This window comes from Cnephaeus nilssonii (assembly GCF_951640355.1).
Source record: "Cnephaeus nilssonii genome assembly, chromosome: 9".
Taxonomy (NCBI): domain Eukaryota; kingdom Metazoa; phylum Chordata; class Mammalia; order Chiroptera; family Vespertilionidae; genus Cnephaeus; species Cnephaeus nilssonii.
Genome location: NC_137080.1, coordinates 5,256,348 through 5,283,790, shown reverse-complemented (window position 1 = coordinate 5,283,790; position 27,443 = coordinate 5,256,348). Strand labels below are relative to the sequence as shown.

Here is a 27,443-nt window from a genome sequence, read left to right as displayed (position 1 = left end):
CCCAGTCACGGGTGGGCCATTTCCCACGCCGTGGCGGTGCCCTCCTCACTGCTCACGCAGTCAGTGAGCCACGAGGGAAACAGAAGGCAAATGACTTGCCTTCAAGGAGCATGGACGCCGTTTTGGAAAAAGATCAACAATACTAGAGACTAAGAAAAAATTGCTATGACGTTAAGAGGAGACATTTTTAGAAATGTCTATGAATACTGTAAAACCTAAATTATTAAATATACAAATGGGATGATCTAAATGTGTCAAAATGTTTGCCATATATTTAATGAACTAGGAAACCTTATTCAAGTAAGCACATTTAATAACTACCCTTAGAGTGCTCGCAAGTTAAGAGGGCCATAGGGACTTGCTTTAATAAATAGAAAGGAATTATGTAGTTGACATGCTCATCGTTAACAAATGAACTTGTACGGGAGGCAGAGAGCTGAAACCGGTTTCACGAGGACGGTCGCACTTGTTTGTGCTCTGGGACAGGGCCTGCCACACTGCCCGCCCACCCCGCGTACTTGTCACCGAGTGCACAACAGGCAGGTCTGGTCTCCTCTGAGTTTCGCGTGAGAAGTATTGCCTCGGGCAGCTGGCAGCCCCCAGGTGTCGCTCATTTGTCCCTAGTGTCTGGGCGCCACATACACAGGTTTACACGGCGCAGCCCTGATTTTATGCCTTAATTTGTATAATGTGTTTTAGGAAGCACAGAACGTACAAGTAGGTGAGTTTGATGAGCCTTGTATTTCTAAATTACATTGTGAAAGATGTTTTCCAGACAGGTTAAAGTTTTTTTCTCTAAAACAAATGAGGTACTGTCTGAAATTGTCCTGTCCTCGTTAGAATATATTTCTCATAAATTCAGCAAAGGCAAACTTTAAATGATACCTCATTGAAATGAATGCAGTTCCAAAAGAGTGAATTTCACATTAATAATCGTATGCTGTTCCAGTTCAAGAGGAACAATTTGTAAATGTTACTAGTCATTGGCTCCCCGGCTATGGGAGAGGTGAGGACCATCCTGGCCGTGACCGCCCTGTTGTCACCATGGCCCGATCTCAGTCCCGAGCTGGTCAGTCAGAACCTCGGCCTTATCACTGAATTACCTAAATCCAGCCTCACCTGCAGCGTGCCGCCTGCCACCTGGCTCAGCCCAGGAGCTGCAGGTGCACGAGCTTGTGTCCCAAAGCAGCTTGAAGCCACTCCCTCTTCCGCTTGCTCCTTTCTCTCTTGAAATGGGTTGTAATGCACTGGATGTGTTTACGGCTTTCTTTTCCCTAAGCCCTACTTTATGGTTACATTGACAGTGCTAGGCAAAAGTATTCATTCCATATTCTGACCTGCTTTGTTGTTAAAGAAATATTCTGAATCTACACTAATAAAAGAGAAATATGTAAATTGACCATACTTCCGCAACGCCCAACAGCCAATCAGGAGTGAGTATGCAAATTAACCTAACAAAGATGATGGGTTAATTTGCATACACAGGCGTGGGGCAGGACACTTGCTATGATGGGGAGGGTGGGGGGCGGAGGGAGCTACAGGAGTGGCGCTCCGGCCAGAGCAAAGGCAGAAGGTGATGGCCGGAGTGAAGGCCTGGGTCCCGGGTACCAGAGGAAAACTGATGCCAGCAGCCAGGGGAAGGAAGGCCTATTCTTGCACGAATCTTCATGCAACAGGCCTCTAGTATCTTACTAATATGAGAAGAAACAAATTGAAGTACATCATTTTATAGCAAAAGGTAGTTAATGCAGTCTTCTGTCAATGCTCAAATTTAGCCTTCAAGTTACAAGATTTAAGGATGAATTTTTTTTTAACAGACTGATAGTCATCATAACTTTATCAAAACCTGGGAATTAGGAAAGAAATGAAAATGTAAAGTTCAAATAAACGGAAAATTAAAAAGAAAGGAAAAATTAAAAACAAAGCAACTTGAATTTGAACTAGTATGAAGCTAACTGTTGTAAATAATTAAAATAAATTAATGTTGCGAATTAAAATCAGTAGCATTTGAAAGTTCCAACCTTCACTCACTCCCCTGGATGATCCTCGTGACATCATCATCAGTGGCCTTTTAACTCTGTCTGGGCCTTGGTCACGACAGTCCTGGCCAGCAGTGAGAGACACAGGAGTGGACTGCAGCTTTGCCTTACCGTCTGCCGTCTTTTCACAAGTTTGTTTGAAAAGAAATGACCTGTGGAATCACACTTCACTGTGAGTGGCACCAAGTGTCCTTCCGAAGGGGCCTTGGCCACCAGGTGAAGACCATCAGAGCTCTCCCTCCAGGGGGCGCCATCCCCACACAGTCCCTGTGGGCCAGCGCAGGGAGAGGCAGGTGCTCAGCGTGACTCAGACCCTGCATTTCTTACCGAAGAGATTCTTCCGTTGATGAGTTAAGATAATACCTTTTACATTTGTTATGTCATGCTTTTTCTCATACTTACCTGTTGGAGAAATAAATTGGAATGCTGCCTCATGAAAGTAAAATTTGGCATATGGCACAATATATAGTAAAAAGATAATTTCACTGATTAAAAAGTTACCTTATTAATATTGGAACAGTTTGTGTCTATTCAGCGACATCCTATCTACTCATCGTTGGTGTCCAACAATAATAATTATTCATAGAATCATGGTTTCCCCCCAGCAACCACATGAGTGGATAATCGTGCATTTCACCCTTTTCATAGATGAGGAACCTGAGCCTTGGGCTGACAGGTAGCTCTCTGAAGGTCACATGTGCAGTGGAAGGTTACAGTGTTCCCCTGCATCCGACTGGGCACATGTGCCCCGGGGCCTGAGTCTGAAGGCCCGCTCCCGCCGGGGAGAGGCAGTGGACTCGCACACGGCCGCTCTCGGTGGCCTCTCAGCGACGCCCTCCTCACACTGACTGCTCCTGCCCCATTTCCCTCCTCTGGGCCCAGCACCATCGCACATTGTCTAGACTGGCTTCTTCGCCTCCCTGGTTCCCCAGGATGTAAGCGCCTTCCTGTGTTCACGAGGCCCCAGCCATTAGCACAGAGCTGGCGGGAGGCCCTGAGGGCTGCCTCCTGAGCCAGTGAAGACAGGGCGTGCCCGACCGGGCCCCTTCCTGACCCGCCTCGGTGCTGGTGCTGGTGCGATGGGTGGACTGAGGGCTTAGAATTGTCTCTGGGAAGTGAAACTAAGGATCATCTTTGCTATTTCTCTCTGCCGCTATATTTTCTACATTGAGCTTGTATGACTATATAATTAAATTTTTAAAGGAGTTAACTTTTATGACATATAGAAAAAAACTAAAGGAGAAATGCTGAAGTCATTCTATAAGGTACTTCTAGGTCTTTCCTCTTTCACAAGCTTTGTGTAATATTACCACTGTTGCATTTTGAAGACTTCTTTAAAATGCATGTTGATGTAAGAATAATACAGTGCCTTACATGTCAGTTCAAAAACAAATGATCTCTGTTTCCACAAACAGTGGGCTTGGACGCCCTGGTTTGGGGCGCGTCAGCCTTCACGTTGCACCTGCATCTGTGGCCTTCTTACCCACTCAGTCACTTCCCCCTCAAGCACTGCCTCGGGCCGCGCTGTGGTCAGCCTTTGGAGAAAGGTCGGGTTGGAAGATGGTTTGGGTGTTGTTGTTAATCCTCAGTCGAGGACATTTCTCCATTGATTTTTAGAGAGAGTGGAAGGGAGGGGAAGAAACAGAGAGAAACATCGGTGTGAGAGAGCCACATCGATTGGTTGCCTCCCTCGTGTAGCCCAACCAGGCCGGGATCAAGCCTGCAACCGAGGTACGTGCCCTTGACTGGAATCGAACCCAGGACCCTTCAGTCCACAGGCTGACGCTCTAGCCACTGAGCAAAACGGGCTAGGTCGGGAAGAAGGTTTTTGAAATATGACTTTTGTTTTTATACAGAAAAGATCTTACTTAAATGTGGTAACCTGTGAAGAATGCTCAGTATCATTCGTCATTAGTGAAATGAAAATTAAAGCCACAATGATATCCACTTACACACATTGGAATGGCTAATGGTTTTTTAATTGGCAATATCAAGGACATAGAGCAATTAGAAATATCAGACATTTTTTGGCGGGGTTTCTTATAAGTTTAAACATACACTTATTACTCGACCCAGCACTCTCATTCCTAGGGTTTATTTTTTTCAAGAGAAATGAAACATATGTCCACACAAAGACCTGTATGCAAATGTTAGAGGATTTATTCATAATTGCCAAAAACTGGAAACGACCCAAGTGTCCACAGAATGGGATACTGCTCGGCAACAAAAGGGAACAAACTACTGATGTGCAACAATGTGGCTGAATTTCAAAGGCAGGCTCTACGGGAAAGGAGGCGGCACAAAAGGCTGCAAATGCACGACTCTATTTATATGACAACGGAGAAGGCAGGACTGGGAACGCATCAGATCCAGGGCTGGGAGTGAGATTGGCCACAAAATGGCAACTTTCTGTCATGATAGAAATACCCCATGTCTATGCTAATGGTTATAGGACTGCCTTGGCTGTTATTGTATGTACTTTCTAACTCAATAAAGCCGACTTAAAGTAATATTATGTAGGCCCTCGTCCGGTAGCTCAGTTGGTTAGAACATTGTCCTCAGACACCAAGGCACCAAGGTTTCGGGTTCAATCCCCAGTCAGGGCACATATAAGAAGCAATCAATGAATGCATAAATGAATGGAACAACAAATCGATGTTTCTCTCTCTCTCTCTCAGAAGAGTAATATGTAGTAGATGGATGTAAAGAGTGATGAACATCTTTGACTAAACAGCAAGATAAGTGCTTAGTTCTCTAATTGACAAATATATTTATCATGATATGTAGCTAATTATCTATCGTGTGACTTGTGCATCATTTTTGCCCTCCTGGGCATAGGGAATAATAATACAGAGCCTTTAGTTAATGTTCATGGCAATTGCTGAGTGATTGAAACTGAGGAGCAGAATTTCCTATGAGAGTGGAAGCATTTAATAGTTAACCAAAGCAGGAAGCTTGGACTGTGGGTGGTAACCAGCAAAGGTAACTGCTGGGGACAGGTGAGACTTCGCTGTGACCCTCTGGAGTAACGATGGTGACTGGAATGGAGTCCAGCTCCTGCTTCCTCTGGCGGCTGTTCGCGCCTCGCTCCCGGTGGGTTGGAGCCTGATTCGCTTGGTGACCAATTTCCCGAAGCTGGTGTGCCAAGATGAACCCACTTGAAAACTGGGCTCTTGGTCTTGGCTGCGAGGCCGTCCAGCTGAGGTGGGTGGCCCCGCATCTGCTGCCGCATTGTGCTGCCTGCTGCTCCATCTGCTTTCTGTCAGAGCCAGTGCCAGCGAACCACTGATCTATTAGAGAAACATGGAATCGGAGCGCACGCTCCTCCTGGCTTGGCCTCCTGTGCTGCTTGGCTCACACGTTTGGTTTTTGTTTATTGGGGGCAGTGGGCGGGGGGGAGGGGGGTGGATACGCTATCAAGTAGGCAAAGAGTCGGGGGCATGAATCATTTTTCACTCCTTCCCACACATTTTTAAAAGATGATGGGGAAAATCCTATTAATGGTTACCGATAACAATTGGTGGTGAGAGTTCCTACCATTCAGAGGTGACTGCCCAGCACTGGACCGTCAGTTTCTGCCTGTGCCCCATTACCAGCATGACTCACAGACGGCCAGACTGATGTCCAAGAGACTGAGTAACTTGTCCCAGTTATGCCGCTGGAAGCATCAGAACCGACATCTGAACCCGGATTCTGGAGCCCGTGCTGTAGTCACTGCTGTCCTGAGCCGTCGAAGCCGTAGAGCCATTTTCCTGTGGGCACGCAGCACAGCCTCAGCCTCCGGGGGAAGAAAGGGGGACTGCATTTCTCCCACCAGGTAGAGGCCTCTGTGCCTGGGACATGGAACTGACTGGGACTCGCCACGTGCCGCAGTCAGTGGCTTTCTGAGCACACGTGTGTACGTGTTGCAGGCACAGTGGCTGTGCTCTCATGGTGACCACCGGGCCCAGAGCACTTCCCGCTCTGAGACAAAGTGCAGCTGCGGAATTGAGCGAAGGCCTGAGACGCAGCTCCTCTCCAGTCAGACGTGCCTGGGGAGGTGGGAAGCAAGCTGCAGGTGACAGCATCCGGCCACTGCTCCTGTGTTCACCAGGTGCAGCCCCTCTGCCCGCTGGACCCAGGGCGAGCCCGAGTGGCGCACCTGTCGGGCCCGCTGTGCGCGAGGTCGGCAAAACCGGAGCCTCCTTCCCTGATGAAGCCGCCATGGGCCTCATCGGCCACAACCACGTCTCACATCTGTTTTCTGAAACGAATGAAGTGTCGTTGCCTTTCCTTCGAAAGCAAAGAGGACATATGTTTTCAACTGCATAAAGTTTCTTACCAAATGAGTCACCAAATGCGCGCTGGGGGAGGGTGGAAACGAGCTAGAGAAGTAGCACGGAAATGTGAATTAATTTCATTTGCATTCAAACTGTGAATGAGCTTCCTTGTTTTTAGTAAAGTGAGAGCCAGAAAGGAGCCTGGATGTCACTGACGTCTCACATCCTGTGGGAGCCGGGCATGTGCGGTCAGAGGGGAGGAGAAGCCTTGTCTGCTCGCGGGAAAGTTCTGGCTGCCTGGGCGCTGGGGATGCAGGGGACGAGGCAGCCGCCGCAGCCGCCCACGGCTCTGCGCCCGCCCACCAGGGTGATGAGCAGAAGGTGCCCTTTCCGCGGGGTGGTGACGGGAAGCAGACCTTCTGTGTGGTCCTGTGGGGTGGGCGATTCAGCAGCAACCTAAGAGCTTTCTGTAAAGATTGTGGAAATGGATGCGCAGTGAATGTTTTTTACTTTTCCTTGAAACGGTGTAAGCTGGGTTATTTCTGTAAAGGCAGAGGAGTTTGCTCGTGTGAGGAGCTGGCCAGGAGAGGCTGCCTCGTGCCCCTGGTGGCCCCTGCGGGGTTAACGTCAGCCTGTCCTGTTCCTTCTGGCCCCTTTCACTGTCCGGCTGCCGACATTGCCAGCGCCTCGCTGCTCCTCGTCTGCCTTTCCTCAGCCCTCCAGAGGATGGTCAGGGTCAAGGAGGCGCTTTAGCAGGTCACTGTCTGTGCTGCGGGGCCCTTGGCTAGCCTGTCCCAGGATTGGTCTGCAGCAGCCGTCAGCAGAGTATGGCCCACTTTGGCCCGCTGCCTGTATTTGTGAATAAAGTTTTATTGGAACACAGGCAGGCCCAGTTGTATATGCATCGCCTGTGGCAGCTTAGTTGTGACAGAGACAGCCTGGCCCACGAAGCCTATCCAGCCCTTTACAGCGGGAGTGCTGCCGTGGTCTGCGTGGACAGTGACCTCCGCGCCATCTGCCGTGATTCACGCACCAACGGACAACCAAATACAGTGCACGTGATGCACCGGGCAGAGGGCAAGCAGCCAGCGGTGTTGGGAAGTCTGAATTTCTTGCACATTTTCAGGGGGATGCAGCTTCCTAGTGTGGACCTGAGAACACCTGGTTTCATGATTATGAAGATACTGTTACATCAGTGTAGTTTTTCCTTCCGCATCTGAGCGGCCGCACCGCACATGCCTGGGCTCTGAGCTGCACCCACAGGCTGCCTGGTGCCAGCCGGGCTCCTGCACCCGCCAGCCACGTGGCCCCGGACCAGCTGGAATGCCCTGCGCCTCAGGCGCCCCATCTCTGGAGTGCGGAGTGTAGTAACAGGAACCTCTCCTGCTTGAAGGGAGGATTGAGTGAGTTAATGCAAAGAACGTGGGGCTGAGTTTGCGCACAGTAAATATCCGGTATCTGCTCCTACTGTTCCAAACAAACCCAGCTTCTGCCCAACACCTAGAGAAGCGCCTCATCTCCAGAACGACGCCCGGCCTGGCAGCGGGACAGGCCTGCGCAGGTGGCCTCTCCCCGGCACCGCCTCCTCCCAGTGACGCGCTGCAGGTGCCTGCTCTCCGGCCTGTTGTCCGGGGCCTCTTCCGTCCGTGCCCTCTCCCCTCCTCTGCCGTGTTAAACCCCTACCACGTGTCACAGAGCCCCAACAACTCTTCAGGCCGTCGGTGTTAGAGAGGCGTGTCTGTTCTACAGAGAAGAGAGTGAAACAATGAAAACAGCGGACCTGAGGCCACACGGACAGCAATGCAGAGCCTCACGCACTCCAGCTCGCCCCATCCCAGAGCCTCCCGCGCGGCTCCTGATGCGGGCCGCCGCCAGCTAACCCATCCCAGAGCCTCCCGTGCGGCTCCTGATGCAGGCCGCCGCCAGCTAACCCATCCCCGGGCCTCCCGCGCGGCTCCTGATGCAGGCCGCCGCCAGCTAACCCATCCCAGAGCCTCCCGTGCGGCTCCTGATGCAGGCCGCCGCCAGCTAACCCATCCCAGAGCCTCCCGCGCGGCTCCTGATGCGGGCCGCCGCCAGCTAACCCATCCCAGAGCCTCCCGCGCGGCTCCTGATGCAGGCCGCCGCCAGCTAACCCCACACACATGCTTAGATTGTGAGCTGCCTGAGTGCAGGAATTGAGTTGTATTTAACTCTGTATCCCTTGTGCCTAGAGCACATATGTTGTATGGGTGAGGCAATACTTCAGAAAGTAGTGGAACACTAGTTCTTGATTCTACACTCGTCTTCCCATGTGTGTTTTATTTCGACAGTCATTTATTGGAAGGCAGCGTATTTTATTGGTTAAGTGCATGGGTTCCAGAGTCAGTTTGCTCGGACTTGAATCCTGAGCTACTAGCTGTTGGTTTTCCTCAGTTGTCGGTGGAATCGTGGTCGCGTCTGTATTCCACATGGTTACCAGAGACATGAAGGAAGTCGTCGACGCAAAGCCTTGCCAGCGTCTCATTCACAGTGTGGTTCAGCAGCTGTTACTGCTGGGGTGGCAGTAGGTGTGCCTTTAATTGAGTTGGGTTTAATGTATCTATATTCAATCAACAAAAAAGGTATAGAGGAGAGAGGAAACAAAACCACTGACATGGAGTCCAGGCCATGGCAGCTGCCTTCTCCCCCCGGAGCCTGTGCCCAGGGTGAGCGGGTGGGGTGGGGGTGGTTGGAGCTCCTCATCTCAGGCCCTGCTGCTCCCAAGTGCCGCACCTCACTGTGTGGAGTGTCATGCCACTGGTTGAAACTATATTTCATAAGACCTGGCACCCAGCACAAACCAGCCCCTTTACCTGGTGCTCAAGCCAAAAGAAAAAAAAAAAGTGTTCCCTGCACCCAAGGAAAACGGACTGTGCCGGCCTCATGGCGAGGTTCCGCGTGCCACCCCTGGGGTGCTTTGGAGCCTGGGCTTGGCCTCCTGTGCTCCCCTCTTCCACGCCGTCCTGAACCCTCCATCGGAACGGGGTGCGGCCCCACAGCCCACTGCCGGCAGCGGGGCTGAGCGATGGCCCGGGTTGAAGTGCAGGAACGGGAGGTGGGGGACGGAGCAGCCTTGGTGCCAGCATCCCCGGCCCGTTCATGGATCGAGTTAATGATTAGCCTGGATTTGCCCTGCATGTCTCACTGTCCTAGGTGGCTCCTGCCTCTGGAATGTGCAGAAAGAGCGTGTTTGAGGCTGCCCGCCTCGCAGCGCCCACAGGGAAGGGTTAATACGAATGACTAATGTTCTGTGTTGATCACAGTGTTGGACGGAAAGTTCCCAGTGAATGTTTCACAAGTCCAGGTAGTAAGTGAAAGGCCCTAATTTGTGTTTGCTTGCTTTTCGTTTAGGTAACTACTCCAGACCCCCTACGTATAGTGGGGTGCCCAGTGCAAGCTACAGCGGCCCGGGGCCTGGTGTGGGCATCAATGCCAACAACCAGATGCATGGGCCAGGGCCAGGCCAGCCGTGTGGTGCTATGCCCCTGGGACGAATGCCATCAGCCGGGATGCAGAACAGACCGTTTCCTGGAAACATGAGCAGCATAACCCCCAGCTCTCCTGGCATGGCTCAGCAGGGCGGGCCAGGAATGGGGCCACCGATGCCGACCGTGAACCGTAAGGCACAGGAGGCAGCCGCCGCAGTGATGCAGGCCGCTGCCAACTCAGCACAAAGCAGGTATGCCGTCGGGGCGGCGTTCTGGTGTGCGCGTGCGCGGGGTTGGGCGCCGCAGTCCCGGGTCACACGGGGGCAGAGCGGTAGCTAGTCGTTTTACTTGGCCGGAAGGCTCAGAACAATAAGTGACAGACCAGTTCTCTGAGGCACCAAAGAAGGAATCTGAGTGGTGGGCGAGCCGGCTGTGGGCGTTATTGGAAATGGCTGTGAATGGTCACTGAGCAGCCCCCGGAGCCCGGGCCGAGGCGTGCCTGGGGTTCTCTTTAGCATAGCCAGGTTCGCGCAGGAAACCTCAAGCCTGTAAACTAGTTAAAATCTAAAACATTGAAAAAGATCGTCCCCGTTTGTCCCCCCACCATAAAATGTTTACGACAAAGAAACTTTGTACGCATATGTGTATTGTGTGTGTTTGTCTAAGTGTGTATGTGTGAGATTCATCCTTCATATTCTTATGTTTTATTTTCTTGGGCATATCCATCTGTCCAAACCAAAATGAGGTTAGTAACGCAAAGATAGTATTTCAGAAAATTTAATTGGATCCAGAAGGATTTTATCCTCAATTACTTGATTTCAATCCTGATTTTAAAATTAATTCTTGAAGTAAATACTTGACCTGTATAAAAATAACATTGAATTTAAAAATTCAGAGGCCAAAGTGAATGTTTTCAGAGAAGCTCCTGTATATATGTTTTATGTTTAACTTATGCTAAAATTCATTTAAAACAAAGTAAATTGAGCCCAGCTGGCATGGGTCAGTGGTTGAGCATCGACCTATGAACCATGAGGTCATGGTTCGATTCCTGGTCAGGGCACATGCCTGGGTTGCAGGCTGGATCCCCAGTAGGAGGCGTGCATGAGGCAGCCGATCAATGATTCTCTCTTATCATTGATGTTTCTGTCTCTCCCTCTCCCTTCCTCTCTGAAATCAATAAAAATACATTTTAATTAATTTTAAAAAAGCAAATTGAAAGATATATATGAAAATAGGGTACCTTGAAGAAAAGATAGAAGGTTTCTGATTTTTTTCCCCAAGGGAGATAAAAGCGTGCACACGTGCGCGCACGTGTGTGTGTGTGTGTGTGTGTGTGTGTGTAAATGTGTTCCTTTGTTACTTTTCCTCTGAAGCTGCTATTTGGGAATGTTAGGGACCCCTCCACTCTTACTGTTTCCTCCAAATAATAAAAAATTTCCCTTGAGGAATCAAAATGAACACCACTCCTTCTCTCTCCCCTCTCTCCTCCCCATCTCGCCATCTCTGTCATCCACATTACAGTTAGGACCTCCTGTGCGCCAGCAGTATACCTCTAACCCAAACCTGTGCAGACTCAGGGAAGGTTTTAATGAACCTGTCTGTGAGGACTGGTTTGACTGGTATTTAAGTAGAAAGCACTTGATTGGATTTGATGCGAAGCCTTGGCTAGTGATCTGGGAAGAAGATGACCATAGAGATGCTGATTAGAAACTCGTGCCCTGCTCCCCTTCCGAGTCAGTTCATCTGTCACTTTGCAGAAAGGCAGGAATCACTGTCATCCATGCATTTTCCTTCTATTTGCAATCGGGAGACCATTCCACCGCCTGCCTGCAGGCGCCGCCCAAGTGAGCTCTCCGGGAGTTGAAATGGACTGTATTTTTGACCAGAGTCAAAGCTGTACTTCAGAACTGAACCGAGATGAGATCTGAAAATCTTACTCTGTTCTCTCCTTCATCCTCCCCGCCCCCCTTTTAAGGAAAGTACCCCGTTCCACTGCAGGCAGCTGCATGGTACAGAGTGTTACACCACATCTGTGACCCTCCCCACCTGTGTGCGGCAGTGACAGGTGGACGGGGTGTTCAGTCTGTCGACAGAACAAATCCAAAGAAGTTGTTCTCTGTTCTGCTTTAGGCCACCATACATTAGGTCGCCTGCTTATCCCAGCCAGTCTGGGGCTGGCGGACGCCCCCTGTTTTCTTCCCAGCACCCCAACTATGGCAACTCTCAGGCTCCCATGATGCACCAGCCTGACCAGTACGGGTAGGTAGCAACAGACCCTGACTCGCTGGGGCCCTGGGCGATTTTAAACTGTTAATGAACGTGCCATCTGGCTGCAGAAGTAACACCCAAACCAAGCGAAAGACCTCGACGGAGATCCACCTCAGGGGGCTGTCCTTCTGTTCCTTCCTGTTTGTTCTGTTCCGTTCCCGTTACCAGCACTGTGCTGGGTTGGCAGCAGCCTGCATGCCGTCCCCGATCTGTCTGCATGGCTATCGGCATGGCTTCTTCCCTCGTGCCTGAGACGAATCCACGTTTTCTCTGCGGAAAAGTAATGAGATGGCCTGCTCTGGTGTCGTCCCCCCTGTTGTCGTGTGTTGTCAGGTACTTGTGTTGTGTTATCATGACGGTGTTACTGTCACTCCTGCCACTCACCGACCGCTCCTGCACACCCTCACTTCCAGGGCAGTGGCCACCTTTGGCCAGAGATTCCCTGGGGAAATACAACCAGATAACCCTACACAGAATTTCCTCTCTGAACACGGTGTTGCCGTATTACCAATTACAACACAGGAATTACAGACAGCAACAAAAAGGGCCCTTCCCTACCAGAAAACTAACGTCAGGCGACACTATCTCAGGCTAGGGAATGCTTTTAACGTATGTTATTGCTGAGTGACTACAGAGCGACATTTTTGTACAGTAATGTAAGATTATCCTATGTAGATTGAATCATGTGCACTAGGTAGTTTCTGTAGAAACATACCACATTTTTGGTTAAAATAGGAAACTTTCAACTAGCTTTGTTTAAGGACTAAAGTCATGCAAATGTGCTTTCACTAGTTACGAATGCGCGATGGCGAGCTTTTTAATAGTCTTTATATTCAGGATACCTTTATTTCCACAGCCAGAACAAATGGTAAGTTTGCGATTGAGAGTTCTAAATCCTGTCAACATGGTCCTAAATGTAGGCCAACAAACAGAGAACCCTATAAACATGACCCTAAAAATGCAATAACAGACAGAGGACGGGGTGAACACACGTTTGGGGAAATGGTGTTTTCCTCTCTTCCTTCCTGTGGCACCTTCAAGGTCACTGCTTGAGCCCGTGGGAAGGCGGCCGTGGGGAGAGAGGAGCATTTACATCAGCTGCTAATCCATAGGCTCCGTCCTTCCCACCTCGGGAGTGCTCTCTGGCCCCACGCAGCTCGTCGCCTGTGCCTTGCCAAGCCACATTGAGCAGCTGTGTGAAATGAATTTAAATGGCATGCATCAGCGTGCGGCTCCTCCGCTGGGGCAGAAAATCGATGTTAGCTAACCAGCACGTGGAGTCGGGTCCGCGCTCCAGCCAGCAGCATGGTGAGCGTCCTGGAACACGGCACCTCCTCCCTAATTAAAGCCCGGAGAGGGAGATGGGGGGCAGAGGCGCGGCCCCGCAGCCCCGCCCCGCCAGCTCTGCATTTTGTATTTCATGTCTACGGTGTCCTTTCCACAGAAGAAGGACACCGTGCTTTATGTCTCTGTTAAGTCATCCTTCCTTTGCACTTCGCAGTACACAAAACCTGCTGTGCTGTTGTTGGTAAGCAGGGCCTGGCTGTGAGAATCCGTGTGGTGCGCGTGTGAGAGCTGTGGGTTCGGGAGTTTGGTTTTCACACGCTTTTGCGTTCCCTAACAGCTCGTGCAGCAAACTCCTGTTTGCTCTTGTCTTTGTTCCCCGTGGACGGCTGTCAGGTTAGGTTAGGTGGGCAGTTTGAAGAGCCGGTTCCTACCTGTCAGTCTCTCTCTGGGAGAGGAAGGAGGGTTCCCAGTTCCTTATGGCGACTCTTCCTCAAGTCAGAATCCCAGGGGCTGGAGCAGGAGGGAGGCTGAGGAAGGACTGATGACGAAGGCACAGTGAGAGGCAGTGAGAAGCGGGGCTCCGGTAAGGTGAGGTGTGGCAGGTGCGTGGGGCTTCCCCCGCTGGCGCAAGGGGCCGTGGAGAGGACACTCGGGGAGCTGTTTGGGAGCCGGTTTACTGATTCCTTCTTTAAAAGGCAGTGCCAGGTAGGACACGTGCCACATGGACTAAGTCAAGGATTGTGTAGATGAGTTGTTTATTATTTTTCCCCTTTTGAGCAAAGAAACCCCTCGTTTTGGTTAGACTGGTAAGGGTTCACAGTAGAATGTGGTGAATCGCGTTGTTCGGGTACTAAAGAAGCTGAGTGATAGTGTCCAGTGTTTGAAATTAACAACTTGTATCTGTTCAGGACTCTTCCCCGCCCCCACACTTTAGACTGATAGACTTTTTACTCCGAAAAGGCATGTTTAACCTTTTGCACTCGGATGTCAAGTGTGACTCGACACGGTTAGCATCGGTAGCAGCTCGTATGTCGAGCCACACTCGACACGTAGTTTCACCGCGGGGGAACGGGGATTTTTGTCTATTTTTCCAGTATCTTTTCTTGTTTTCATTAGCATGAAAGGACAAGTAAAATGTAAATGCCGTCTCAACTGATGCCACCACCTAAGCTTATCTTTTGCATAGGCAGCAATCTTGAGTAGGAGGGTCCAAGGCATGAGTCGTTGCATCATGCCTTTTTGAGCTTGCATCATCTTCCCTTGGTAAAGAACCTTCCTTATCTTTTCGTCTCCTAGGTTTGTTTAGGTTTCTATTAGCATATCACAGATGTTGTCATGACACAGGGTTTAGTTGGATGATTGGTTTGCCCCCTAGCAGTCGCACGTTCTGAGTGAATTTCCCCTCCTCAGGATGGATAAGTTTTCCAAAGACATAGAAAGCAGCGATGATGAATTCTACTTCAAAAACGTGAAAAAAGAAAAAAGTGAAAAATGTAATAGTGACGAAAGTGAGTTCTCCGAGGATGCGAGTGGAGATGATGAACAAATCGCTGGTCCTAGTGGAACTACAGAAAGGAAAAAGTCCCTTGCTTTGCCCAAAGATCTGGCTGAAAGTACTGACAGTGACAGTGACATTGAATTCATAAAGGCAAAACGAAGACACACAATTGTTTATTCGAGTGAGAGTGATGGAGATATAGGTGATATCATTGAGAATTCGGGTATAAGACCCAGTGAAAGTTACGTTTCTAGGGGAAAACAGGAAAAAGAAAAGTGGACATCTACATCTGTGAATGACAAAGAGCCTAGCAGAATCCCTTCTCCACTGGTCAGTTACAGGTTGGACCTCAAGTTCCTTCTGGATGTGCCACACCAAGAGACTTTTTTCAGTTGTTTTTTACTGAGACGTTGATAAAAATATAACGGATGAGACAAATGAGTATGCTAGGCATAAAATTAGCCAGAAAGAGCTATCCCAGCGACCCACTTGGAATAATTGGAAAGATGTGACAATAGAGGAAATGAAGGCTTTTCTTGGTGTAATACTAAATATGGGTGTGTTGAATCACCCCAACTTGCAGAGTTATTGGTCCATGGATTTTGAGTCTCATATACCATTTTTTCTATCTGTTTTCAAAAGAGAAAGGTTCTTGCAAATATTTTGGATGTTACACTTGAAAAACGACCAAAAGTCAAGTAAAGATTGGAGAACAAGAACCGAGAAGGTAAACTGCTTCTTGCCATACCTTGAAATGAAATTTAGGGAGAGATTCTGTCCTGGAAGAGAGATTGCTGTTAATGAGGCTGTTGTTGGTTTCAAGGGAAAGATACACTTCATCACATATAATCCTAAAAAGCCAACAAAATGGGGTATTCGTTTATATGTCCTCTCAGATTCAAAATGTGGTTACGTACATTCATTTGTCCCTTATTATGGAGGAATAACATCTGAAACGTTGGTGAGACCTGATCTCCCTTTTACTAGCAGAATAGTTTTAGAGCTTCATGAAAGATTGAAGAACTCAGTACCTGGTTCTCAAGGTTATCATTTCTTCACTGACAGGTATTACACTAGTGTCACTCTTGCAAAGGAATTGTTCAAGGAAAACACACACTTGGCAGGGACAATAATGCCCAACAGGAAAGATAATCCACCTGTTATCAAACATCCAAAGCTAATGAAAGGAGAGATGGTGGCTTTCAGGGATGAAAATGTAATGCTTCTTGCGTGGAAAGACAAGAGGATAGTCACAATGCTCAGTACATGGGACACTTCAGAGACTGAGTCTGTGGAAAGGAGAGTGCGTGGTGGTGGGAAGGAAATAGTTCTCAAACCCAAGGTCGTGACCAACTATACAAAGTTTATGGGGGGTGTTGATATAGCTGATCACCACACAGGCACATACTGTTTTATGAGGAAGACTCTAAAATGGTGGCGTAAATTGTTTTTCTGGGGGCTTGAGGTCAGTGTTGTAAATTCCTATATATTGTACAAAGAATGCCAAAAAAGAAAAAATGAAAAACCGATAACGCATGTGAAATTTATTAGGAAACTAGTACATGATCTTGTTGGAGAATTCAGAGATGGTACACTAACTTCCAGGGGTAGATTATTAGCCACTAACTTAGAGCAACGTTTAGATGGAAAGCTCCATAATCACACCTCACCCTAACAAAAAACACAAAGACTGTGTTGTTTGTTCTAACAGAAAAATCAAAGGAGGAAGAAGAGAGACGATTTATATTTGTGAAACATGTGAATGTAAACCAGGTCTTCATGTGGGTGAATGCTTCAAAAAATATCACACCATGAAAAATTATAGATTAAAATTACTCTTTGAATGTATCAATAATTTGAAATATAAAAAAATCCAAATAAATAAGTTTGTATGAAAAGAAACTCCAGTTTTTTATTCTACTACCACGCTTCGTAAAATCTGGGGTATTTAAAACATTAAATCCCGAGTAGAATAAAGGAATCGAGAAAAAAAGCAAGCGAGTGCAAAGGGTTAAAGCTTCTCGGGTTAATGTAATAGTCTCTTGAAGTAAGAGAAACAGTGCTGCCAGCCTGGCCCCGGCCGTGTTCTGGCTTTGGAAGGCAGCTGCGTCTGGCTGCGTCTGGCTGGTCCCTGCCGGGGAGAGCTAGGGGCCGGCCCCTCCTCGGGCGGTGACTGCAGAGGACAGGCAGAACTTTTTCTTCCAGCTTTCAGGCCTTTGCCGCAGCATTTTTACCCGATTTTAAATAGTGTTTTGCTTAAACTAAGTAACTTTGTTGTGCAGGGCCACATTTCGTTCAGGAAATCTGTAAGAATTTTAGGAGGTGTTTTAAGTCAGAAATGACTGTATTTATACATTTTCCCAACACGATAGCCCTGGACATTGTTTTTGGAGGGTTTTACAGAACGTCGCTGTGGCAGAAGACAGGAGCTGGAGATCAGGCCCACATTCTGTGTGTGCAGCCCACAGACTGGCCACTGAGGTGCAGGAAGTCTGCGCGCCTGGTCAGCCCGGCCCTCAAGCTCCGCTCGGCAGCTCACTGCCGGGCTGCGAGCCCCTGGGGTCCCGGAGGCCGGCCTCTCGCTGTCCTTGCCCCAGCGGCACTGCTGTCCCGGGAAGGAATCGCCCTCCGGAAGCTCAGAGGCGCCGTGCCCGAGCCAGACATGTGGTCTCCGAGCCTGTCAGCAGTCCGTGACGCCCCGCGATCCAGCCTCTGTGCTCGCCGCCACCCAGGGGACACGGCGGTGCCCTCTTGTCATTCATCACCCAGTCCTGTCCCCTCCCGATCTCACGTAGCCCTTTCCTGCACCGTCCTCTCCTACCTAGACTGTCAGAGCCACACAACCCATCAGCCCTCCATCCCTTCTTCCCGCCCCCGCCCCCCCCCCCCACGTCCTCCATCCACAGTCACAGAGCAAACAGTGCCTTTGAAATGCACGTTCCTTCTTGCCCTTTCTCCTGCTCACAAACTTCTAGTCTCTTAGGGTGCAGCCCAAACCTTACGGAACCCCGGCCTTGCGTGATGTGGCCCTCCTGTCCTCCCCACCTATGGGCTCCCCGCGGACCCCTGGGTGGACCCCTCAGGTCTCGCATGCCTTCCTCAGGGAGCTCCCCAGCACCTGCAAGGCCCTTACCCACAGCGGGGCCCTGGCACGCACTCTCCGGTAGCTCAGTGTGCTTGGTTGGTTGTTTGGGCGACTCCTGTGCCCCTTGCCCTCCCTCCCTCCGCTGTCCTAAACACCCGTCTTGAACCAATGATGGGAACTGTCAGCTCGATAGGAGGTGTTTCTGACGGATCTAGTTATTTCCAGCATGCCTCCCTGAGGGGAGGGGGTGATAGTGTTTTAAATAGCACGTGGCTGTGTGTTTTCACAGGCCTCTGCAGTCGGGACTCGCGGGCATCCTGTTCTCGGTCTTTGGTTGGCGATAGGAAGCACGGCCTTCGGGTGGGTTCCTCGCACAGCACCGGTGGCGGAGGTGCCAAGATGGCTTTGCCACCAGAGCCGCGGGCGCCTCTGTTCACCGAGTGCTGAGGGGCTAGCCGCACGGAGAGGGGCCGCTGGGGCGGGTTCTTTTCTGTCGACTGGGTTGCTTTGGAGACGTAGGGAGTGGTTTTCCCTGTTCAGATATCCGATTAAAAATAACCTCAACTGGAGGCGTCCACGTGCCATTAGGAAGAGGCGTGGTGGGGGTGACGGGAGGTCCGTTTCGCCGTGGAGGGGCACCGGTGAACATGGTCGTGTGGATGGAAGCTGTAAGGTGGGGCCTGCTGTGATGTGCGTGGACAGTTGCTGTCTCCAAGAACACGGGGCTGGAGTGGACTTTCCACATTGGGCTCCTGGTCCGGGAGCCCTTAGGTCTGAGTGAAGGAGGGCCCCAAAGCCCGTGTGTGCCTGGCTCATGCCTTTCCGGCCCCAGAACTCAAACCGCATCGCTAGGGACAGTCACATGGACAGCAACGATGTGGGCTGAGCAGGCGCTGCTCTCTGTTCATTCGGAACAAACCTCGAGTCATGTTTCCGATGGATACGCTAGAACAGTTCGGAGTGAAACCTCTCTCCGTGTGTCTTTGCCTCTGGATTTAAATAAAGTGGCTTCACTCCTGTAGTGTTTGTTTCCAAAGCACTTCTGTCTGTCCCTGCTCTTCTCCAAGGAGCTGTACCAGAATCTGGTCTTTTCCGGGAGAGTTCTCACTTCCCTGTGTCACCGCTGGTGATGCTGAGACGATGTGGCCTGCACACTTCCTTGAAAGCACCACAATCATGTGCAGCCTGTTTAGTTTACATTTGATTCTAATCGACTTAAAAACAACATATTTAGCCTAGCTGATTTGGTTCAGTGGATAGAGTGTCGGCCTGTGGACTGAAGGGTCCTGGGTTCGATTCCAGTCAAGGGCACATGCCTGGCTTGCAGGCTCAATCCCCAGTAGGGGGCATGCAGGAAGCAGCCAATTAATGATTCTCATCATTGATGTTTCTCTCTCTCTCCCTCTCCCTTCCTCTCTGAAATCAATAAAAATATATTTTAAAAAAACAAACGATATTTAGATGGGTTTCACTTAATGTTTTCAGCTTCTGGATTCAAGCCCTAGTGGGAAGCAGTATTCGCCTTCCAAGTGGACCGCTGGCAACGGTCTCTTTAAAACGTGTTTGCCAGATCCCCTCCCGGGCAGTTGGGCGCTCGCGGCAGGCTAGGGTCTGTGGCGTCAGGCAGCAGCAATTGGGACAGAACCTTCTGTTCCCATCGGCCCTGGAAGCAGCCCAGTGGTTCCCGAGCCCGGAGTCCCGGGTTAGGTTTGACAGGGAGTGTTTCCCTCGTCTCAGCTTGTATCTTTGCCTGGTTAGGTGTGTTTTGCCTGCTCCTGTTTCCTTTGCAAAGAGGAAGCGTCTGGTGAGTGCCTTGTTCACCCTCACTCCGTTTGGACACTCGGACGTTGCCGAGGACTGAAGGGGTGGTGAGCACTGTCCCTGGAGGGGGACCGACTTCTGAGGTTGCCGGGGTCCTGGTGATGGTGGCCAGCCCCACCACTTAAGAAAGCTTGTTGTCGTGGCCACAGAGACTCTACGTGAGCCCCTCCGCAGTGAGTTGGAGAGCTCGGCCTAGTCACCGAGGCCGCCACCTTGTCTCCTGCACAAAACACGTCTCAGTTTCCCAAGCTCGACGGGATGCCTTGCAAGCTCTTGTTTAGTGGTAAGCCCATCCTGCTTGCTCAGAATTACCAAGAGTCTTCGCAGTAATTTCCAAAACCACAGTGAGGAGGATTTCATCTGCGGTGACGGAAGACTGGCTCTCCCCGCAGCGAGACAGGTGGCCAAGTGCCCTGCGTTCCTGGGGAGACGCACTTCCCTCGGCGGCTTCTCTGCCCGGGCACCCAGAGGCTGCGGCACAGGACAGACTCCTTCCCGGAAGCAGCGTCCACGGGGCTGTTTGTTTACCTCCGCCACCTCCCACGGTGGCCACCCCGCCGAAGGGTGCCCCTAGGAGGCCCAGAGAAGAGCGCCATTCTGATGTAGCTTTCTCCGACCACAGATGAGTCTGCTAGACAACTAGAAAGTTCTCCAGGAGGCCGCCGTGTGGCAGTGCACTTGTCTCCTAAGTGTTAGCAGTGTCAGAGGCCTTGGGAGACCGGGTGGACCACCCGCCCAGCAGCAGGCGTGGGGAGTTCTACCACTTACTAGCTGTGTGTGTTTAGGCAAGTTTTTTAACGTCTCCGATTCTTTCTGTGCATGTGAGCATAATTCCACCCACCTGCCTCCAGGAATTTAAAAATTAAATGTGCAAAGTGCCCAGAAAACATGGTATGCATATTTGTATGTACTTCACAAAGTATTCATGTTCAAGTCATTGTCAGTCCCTCCGTGTTTGTATGTAGAAACTGAGGCCCAGAGAGCCAGCACGACTTGTCCCCAGATCCTAGGATCAGTGTAAGCCGTCCAGTGACAGTCACAACCCAAGCTGTTTAACCAGACCCTCAAAAGCTGCCGGCCTGGGTTCATCGAGGACATTGCAACAGCAACCGGCATCCAGCACAGACATTTACATCTTTCATTTTTTTGTTATTTTAAAGGTATTTTTTAAAACCTCTGTAATATCTACGTTCATCATCTTGTTATGATTGAAAAAGGGCAGTGCAGACTGAAAATAGCTACACTAAGAGAATAGTACATTGTTTTTCATTAGTGACTTATGTTCATCTTTTAAAGGATATCTTTAAAATATTTTTATTATTATACATTAAGAGCCAATAAACGATGGTTTACTGGAGGTGGAGAGAGTAGAAATCATAATTCATTTGGAACAGACAGGCAAAGTGGATTTTTCCTTTCCTGTTAGCTTTACTTCTAAGATAAGGTGACCAGATAATCCCGCTTTTGGCGGGACAGTCCCGATTTTTAACAATTGTCCCGCGTCCCACGGCATTTTTAAAAAGTCCCTATTTTTGGAAAGAATCTTTAAAAATAGGGTCTTTTTTAAAACGCCGTGGGACACAGGACAAATTGTTAAAAATCAGGACTGTCCCGCCAAAAGCGGGACGATCTGGTCACCTTATTCTAAGAGTAAATATTAATGGCCAAATTTTTTAAAGCTACCGTATCAAGAAAAGCTTGACTACAATGTGGAGTCTTTTAAAGATTTTGCCACAGGGAGAACTGTGGCGATTCCTGGGGAATGTAAACACCACAGAGGAGAAACCAAGATGGCGGCATAGGTAAACACCTAAACTGCTGCCTCGCACAACAATTTTAAAACTACAACTAAAAGACAAAACGGACATCATCCAGAACCACAGGAAGGCTGGCTGAGTGGAAATTCTACAACTAGAAGGAAAGAGAAAAGCACACTGAGACTCAGAGGAGCTGCAGAAGGCAGAGGTACAGAGGTGCACGCACGGAGAGGGCTGGCAACTGAGTATGCGGCTGGCTTTCTCAATCGGGAGGGAGACAAAAGCACCCGACTGTTCTGAACTCCAGTTCCGGGCGAGACTCTGGGGACCCAGACTCATTCAGGGAGAAACTGGACTGTCTGGCAGCAGACAAAACTCGAGGGCGACTTTCTCTCAGAGGTGCTTGCAGTGATTACCACGGGACACAGAGACACAGGGGCCTCTTAGGGCAGGGCTGACGGGAAGCCATTGTTGTCTGCTCCGCCCTGAGACTCCACCCCATCCAAGCTGAGCACAGAGGCTTTTGCAGTCTTGTCTCATAAGGGTGTCTCCAGCACAGAAGTTCTCCCATCGTAGACACAGCTGATCCTCACAGCCAATTGAATTCCTCCTAGTGATACCAACAACAATCAAGGCTTAACTACAACAAGGCTGGGCACACAGCCTACAAAGAGGTGCACCAAGAGTGTCCACCTCAGGTAACTGGGGAGGCTGAGCCACTGGGCCCTATAGGACACCTACCACACAAAGCCACTCTACCAACACAGGGAAGCAGTGAAAATGTGGAGACAAAGAAACATCACAAATGAAAGAGATGGAGGAAAGCAAACGACTGGATATAGAGTTCAAAACCACAGTTATAAGGTTTTTCAAGAATTTTCTAGAAAAGGCCGATAAATTTAGTGAGACCCTCAAGGATATGAAAAAGGACCAACTAGAAATTAAGCATACACTGACTGAAATAAAAAATAATATACAGAGATCCAACAGCAGACTAGAGGACCGCAAGAATCAAATCAAAGATTTGAAATACAAAGAAGCAAAAAACACCCAACCAGAAAAGAAAAAAGAAAATCCAAAAATATGAAGATAGTGTAAGGAGCCTCTGGGACAACTTCAAGCATACCAACATCCAAATTATGGGGGTGCCAAAAGAAGAGAGAGAGCAAGATACTGAAAACCTATTTGAAGAAATAATGACAGAAAACGTCCCCCACCTGGTGAAAGAAATAGACTTACAAGTCCAGGAAGCGCAGAGAACCCCAAACAAGAGGAATCCAAAGAGGACCACACCAAGACACATCATAATTAAAATGCCAAGAGCAAAAGACAAAGAGAGAATATTAAAAGCAGCAAGAGAAAAACAGTTAGTTACTTACAAGGGAGCACCCATACGATTGTCAGCTGATTTCTCAACAGAAACTATGCAGGCCAGATGGGAGTGGCAAGAAATATTCAAAGTGATGAATAGCAAGAACCTACAACCAAGATTACTCTACCCAGCAAAGCTATCATTCAGAATTGAAGGGCATAAAAAGAGCTTCACAGATAAGAAAAAGCTAAAGGAGTTCATCACCACCAAACCAGTATTATATGAAATGCTGAAAGGTATTCTTTAAGAAGAGGAAGAAGAAGAAAAAGGTAAAGATAAAAATTATGAACAACAAATACATATCTATCAACAAGTGAATCTAAAAATCAAGTGAATAAAAAATCTGATAAACAGAATAAACTGGTGAATATAATAGAATCAGGGGCATAGAAAGGGAGTGGACTGACAATTCTCGGGGGGGAAAGGGGTATGGGGGGGTGCAGGAAGAGACTGGACAAAAACCGTACACCTATGGATGAGGACAGTGGCGGGGAGGTAAAGGCAGAGGGTGGGGTGGGAACTGGGTGGAGGGGAGCTATGGGGGGGAAAAAGAGGAACCATTGTAATAATCTGAACAATAAAGATTTATTTTTAAAAAATAAACACCACAAACCAGGAAAAACAAAAAAAAGATTTTGCCATAGTGCTATCATCTTCTTTTTGCAGTAATTTTCCTGGGGAAATTAAACCATCTTGCTGCTAAAACCCTCCTCTCCCTCACTCCCCATTACCTGCAGTTAGAGAAGTGACATTCGCCTCCTTTGATCAAACAGTACCCCTTTGCACTTTGCAGGAGTGAAGAGGTGTGTCTCAGAGTGTAGACACAAAACTAGCCAAACTAAGTCACCAAAAGATAAGTTCATGAATCCGCGTGCCGCGGGGAGGGTGGCCTCAGGACCGGAGCCTGGGCGGGACACGGACAGCCAGGCTGGGCTCCCAAAGCCTCCAGCCGCTGGAACCCCGCGGGACGAGGGCGCCAGCCGTTCACTGTGGCCCTGATGCGGGAGCCTGGTGTGTGGCTGACAGCCCCGGGTTTCAGAATGTCAAGAAGGTAGAAGGGATTTTGGAAATGCTCGCTCTCATAGTCAGTAGATCAGAAAATTTAGGTCAAGGGATTTCTTTTTAAATAACCCTCCCACCCTGCTCATCTGTTTTGCATTTCTTGACTTCCGGTTTTTGATGGGAGGATATTAAGTTATGTTCATAAAGAGTCAGCTCTTTTAAAATGGTAGTTAATTTTGCTTGCTTTTGTAATTCCTGTTATTATTTCAAGTTCCCCCTTTCTTGCTTCTATAATCCCTATATAAATCTTGACAAGCTTAAAAATGTACAATTTATTTGTGAAGTTTATGATTTGGAATTTTAGGTAGAATTTTTGGAAATTTAGTTATTTTTAGAAATAACTACTTAGCAATAGAGTTCAGCCTCTCTCCAGAAAATACATGATTTTAAGCAAACATGAAACATACTAGCCCGCCCCTTGCATAGATGCACCCTGAGGAATGGCCACCAGGGCAAGCGCTGCCCGTGCGTGCTCAGTATACAGATGCGTGTGCTTTCTCTCCTCACAGGCAAGGCAGCTTCCCGGGCATGAACCAGAGCGGACTCATGGCTTCCAGCTCTCCCTACAGCCAGCCCATGAACAACAGCTCGGGGCTGATGAACACGCAGGCGCCGCCCTACAGCATGACGCCCAACATGGTGAACAGCTCCACAGGTAACCTTGGCGCCGGCCCGCGGCCGCCCTCCCCCTCGCCTGCTCCAGCCTCCGTCTTTCGGCGAAGTGGGGAAAACACTGCTCTCTGCTTCTTGGAAACCTGCTCAGTCTGCTTGACAGTTTTAAGGCTTGAGGATTACATGTCCTATAAATTATGTGGACATAGTTGAGTGGCATTGGAGAGTGCTTGCTGAACATACACACTAGCTCTTTGCGGGGGGGGGGGGGGGGGCGGGCATCCTGGGAGTCTGGGCGGCCCACACTGTCTGTCCTCACTGGATGGTGGCGTCCAGATGTGAACGTCCTGCTTCAGAGGAAATGACTGAGGGCAGAGTGGGGTCCCTCTTCCTTCGGGAAGCTCACCTTCAATGTGTGCATGGGAGAGTGCTCTTTGCAGATTGTTGAGAAGTTAGATACTTGGTTAAAGAACTGTTTTAGTATTTTCAGTATGTTTACATTTTTAAACCCACTTTATGACCTCAACTGCTTTCCTAGCAAATCCCATCTGATCAGTGCGGGAAGCGGATTGCGAAACGGCTAGAATGCCCAAACCTGGGCAGATACCCCTGTTCTCAGCTCCTCGGCCCGGAGCCGCCCTGCAGGCCTCCGCTCCCCCAGCGAGCCGAGTGCGGGCCTCGCGCTGAGAAACGCTGTGCAGCTCACGGCCCGTTGCATTCTCCCCCCCTCCCCCCCCCCCCGCTCCCGGGGAGCGAGGGCCGCCTGTGGGTGGGAGCCTCCTGGAGTGACTGAGGCTGCAGTGGCGGCCGGGCCGGGTGCTCCACGGTGACAGGAGAGCGCTGTGGAGCCAGAGGTGGTGTCCCCCACGACCGCTTGGTGCCTCTGCCTGCGCTGCCTTCCCGCCGCGTCTCTGACGGCGCCCGGAGCTGTTGCTCCTCTGGCAGGCGGCCCATCCTGCCGGAGCCAGTCCTGGTGTCCAGGGCCGGATTGGTGACTGCTCCCCTTTGAACGGGTTCGGAATAGGACACAGTGGGAACTGCGGGTGAACGTGCAAGTTTGTACATAAACAGAACAGGCCTTCCTGGGGCGGGGGGCGGGGAAGCCAGGCTGTCCCTCACCCCTGAGGTGGGGCTTTCACATCGGCGGTGACCAGGGCACAGCTCTGAGCAGCCTGTTAGCCAGAAGCTTCCCCACTGTCCTAGGTAATAGGGACGCTGGGTTGTGGCATTATGGGTTTTGTCTGGCTTGCTGAAATAAAATTACCTCAGAGCATTGAATCTACACAATAAATTCTCATCTACTATTAGCAATACTCATTTTTCCCTTTTTCTTTGGACTCCAGGGCCACAAAAATAACCAACAACAAACAGATGGCACCGTAGCCTGCCCGAGAAGATTTATGTATTCCTAAGGAATAACCAATTTCACGGAGATTCACAGAGAGGGGTTTTTACACTATTCAGATAATTCAGTTATTTGTTATTTCATACAAAGGTAATCTGTTCCGTGAAAGGCCATTTATCCTCACAGGCTTTCGTACGGACTAGTAGTATATATACTTTTTATTGCATTGTGCATTTTGAAATATTGAATTTTTAATAATTTAAACATTCATCAAAATTTTTTACACATTTATGTGATTTTATTTCAGCTTTATTAAGTCAAATGCTACCTGATAGAAAATAATAATGCCGCACATCCGAGGAATAGTGACGACTCAGCGTTTGCTGGCATGTGGTGAGGGCCCACGCATGTCTGCGGGACGTGGGGCTGGCTCCGGGGAGTGGACGGCAGGCCCAGGCAGGGAGCTCCTGCGGAGCGTTAGGTCTGAAGGTGCTCACTCAGCTTTCCCAGAGGTGGGCCGGGCAGGGGCAGGCAGGGGCAGTGGGCACGGGCGATGGGCTGATTTCCTGGGAGAGTGATGCTGGCTCACATGCTGGGTTTGCTCAGGTTGATGGTCCCGTGGGCCGGCTCGGGTGGAGAGGGCTGTGGTGGACATGGTGGGTCCTGCCTCTCACCTGCTCAGCCCACGTGGAGGCGCATCAGCATCGGGGGTTCTCGGGGTGCCCAGGCCATGCTGAACTAGACAGAGGAGTGCGCTTTCCTCATACACGCTGTGTGGTGTCAATAGTGTTCTTTATATCGTTGCTACAAATAAAAACAGTCAGGAATATGACAGGTGTGTGCACATAGATAGGCCCCTTGTGTTTTCAAAAACAAGGAACGAGACGTTTGCAGAGTATGCTTATGTTGTTTACCACGAAAAGAAAGAAGTGGGTGCATTTCTGGCCGTTTCCTCTGGGAATGGTGTGCAGCCTCGGAAGGAGCCTGAGGAGGAAGTGGGAGAGGAGGAACGTTGAAGTCACTTTTGCTCACACGACGTGTTCTCTGTTCTCTGGAATATTTTAAGTCCCGCGGGAAACAGCTGCCGTGGGACCTTGCCCGCACCGGCTCTAAGAGTCATTCTGGCTCTTCTTTCGCTGGCGAAGCCGGAGGGGAGCGCGTGCGGTGTCTACAGACTCTGCATCCGCACCGGGTCCTCTGCTGCCCTTTGGGGGTGAGGGGCAGGGCCTGGTTTAACACGTCCCCGTGGTGGTGGTCTCTCCTCGGAAAGGGGAAGAAACGGTGCCCTGGAGTCCCTTTGCCCGGGGAGAGGGAGCTTTGTGCATGATTCCCTGAGAATTCTGCTAAGAAGTCAAAATCAGCATTTCCAAAAAGGATGGAAAATGCCACCGTAAAGAAAGACCTGGAAGGAAAAAATTTACATTGTAAGGCAGGAGCACTAAACAAAACTACTCTAAGTCCTTATGTGCCTCAAAATAATAAAGCAACGCAATCTTTGACAGTTTTCTTATTTGTGTGACCCAAATGCCCCTTTTAAAATATATAATATTTTTTCTATTTTAAATGAAGAAGTTTGGAGAATTTCAAAT

The 27,443-nt window shown here is 49.6% G+C and overlaps 1 protein-coding gene across 3 annotated transcripts in view; it reads left to right on the top strand.

Moving 5' to 3' along the window:
* The window catches only part of ARID1B (AT-rich interaction domain 1B), a 356,868-nt gene that overhangs the window by 296,238 nt on the left and 33,187 nt on the right, over positions 1 to 27,443 (top strand). For all 3 annotated transcript variants that reach the window (XM_079780169.1, XM_079780170.1, XM_079780171.1), the window contains exons 8-9: positions 9,671 to 9,998; positions 24,407 to 24,552. In XM_079780169.1, coding sequence (XP_079636295.1) covers positions 9,671 to 9,998; positions 24,407 to 24,552 — 474 coding nt within the window. The remainder of the gene's footprint in view (positions 1 to 9,670; positions 9,999 to 24,406; positions 24,553 to 27,443) is intronic.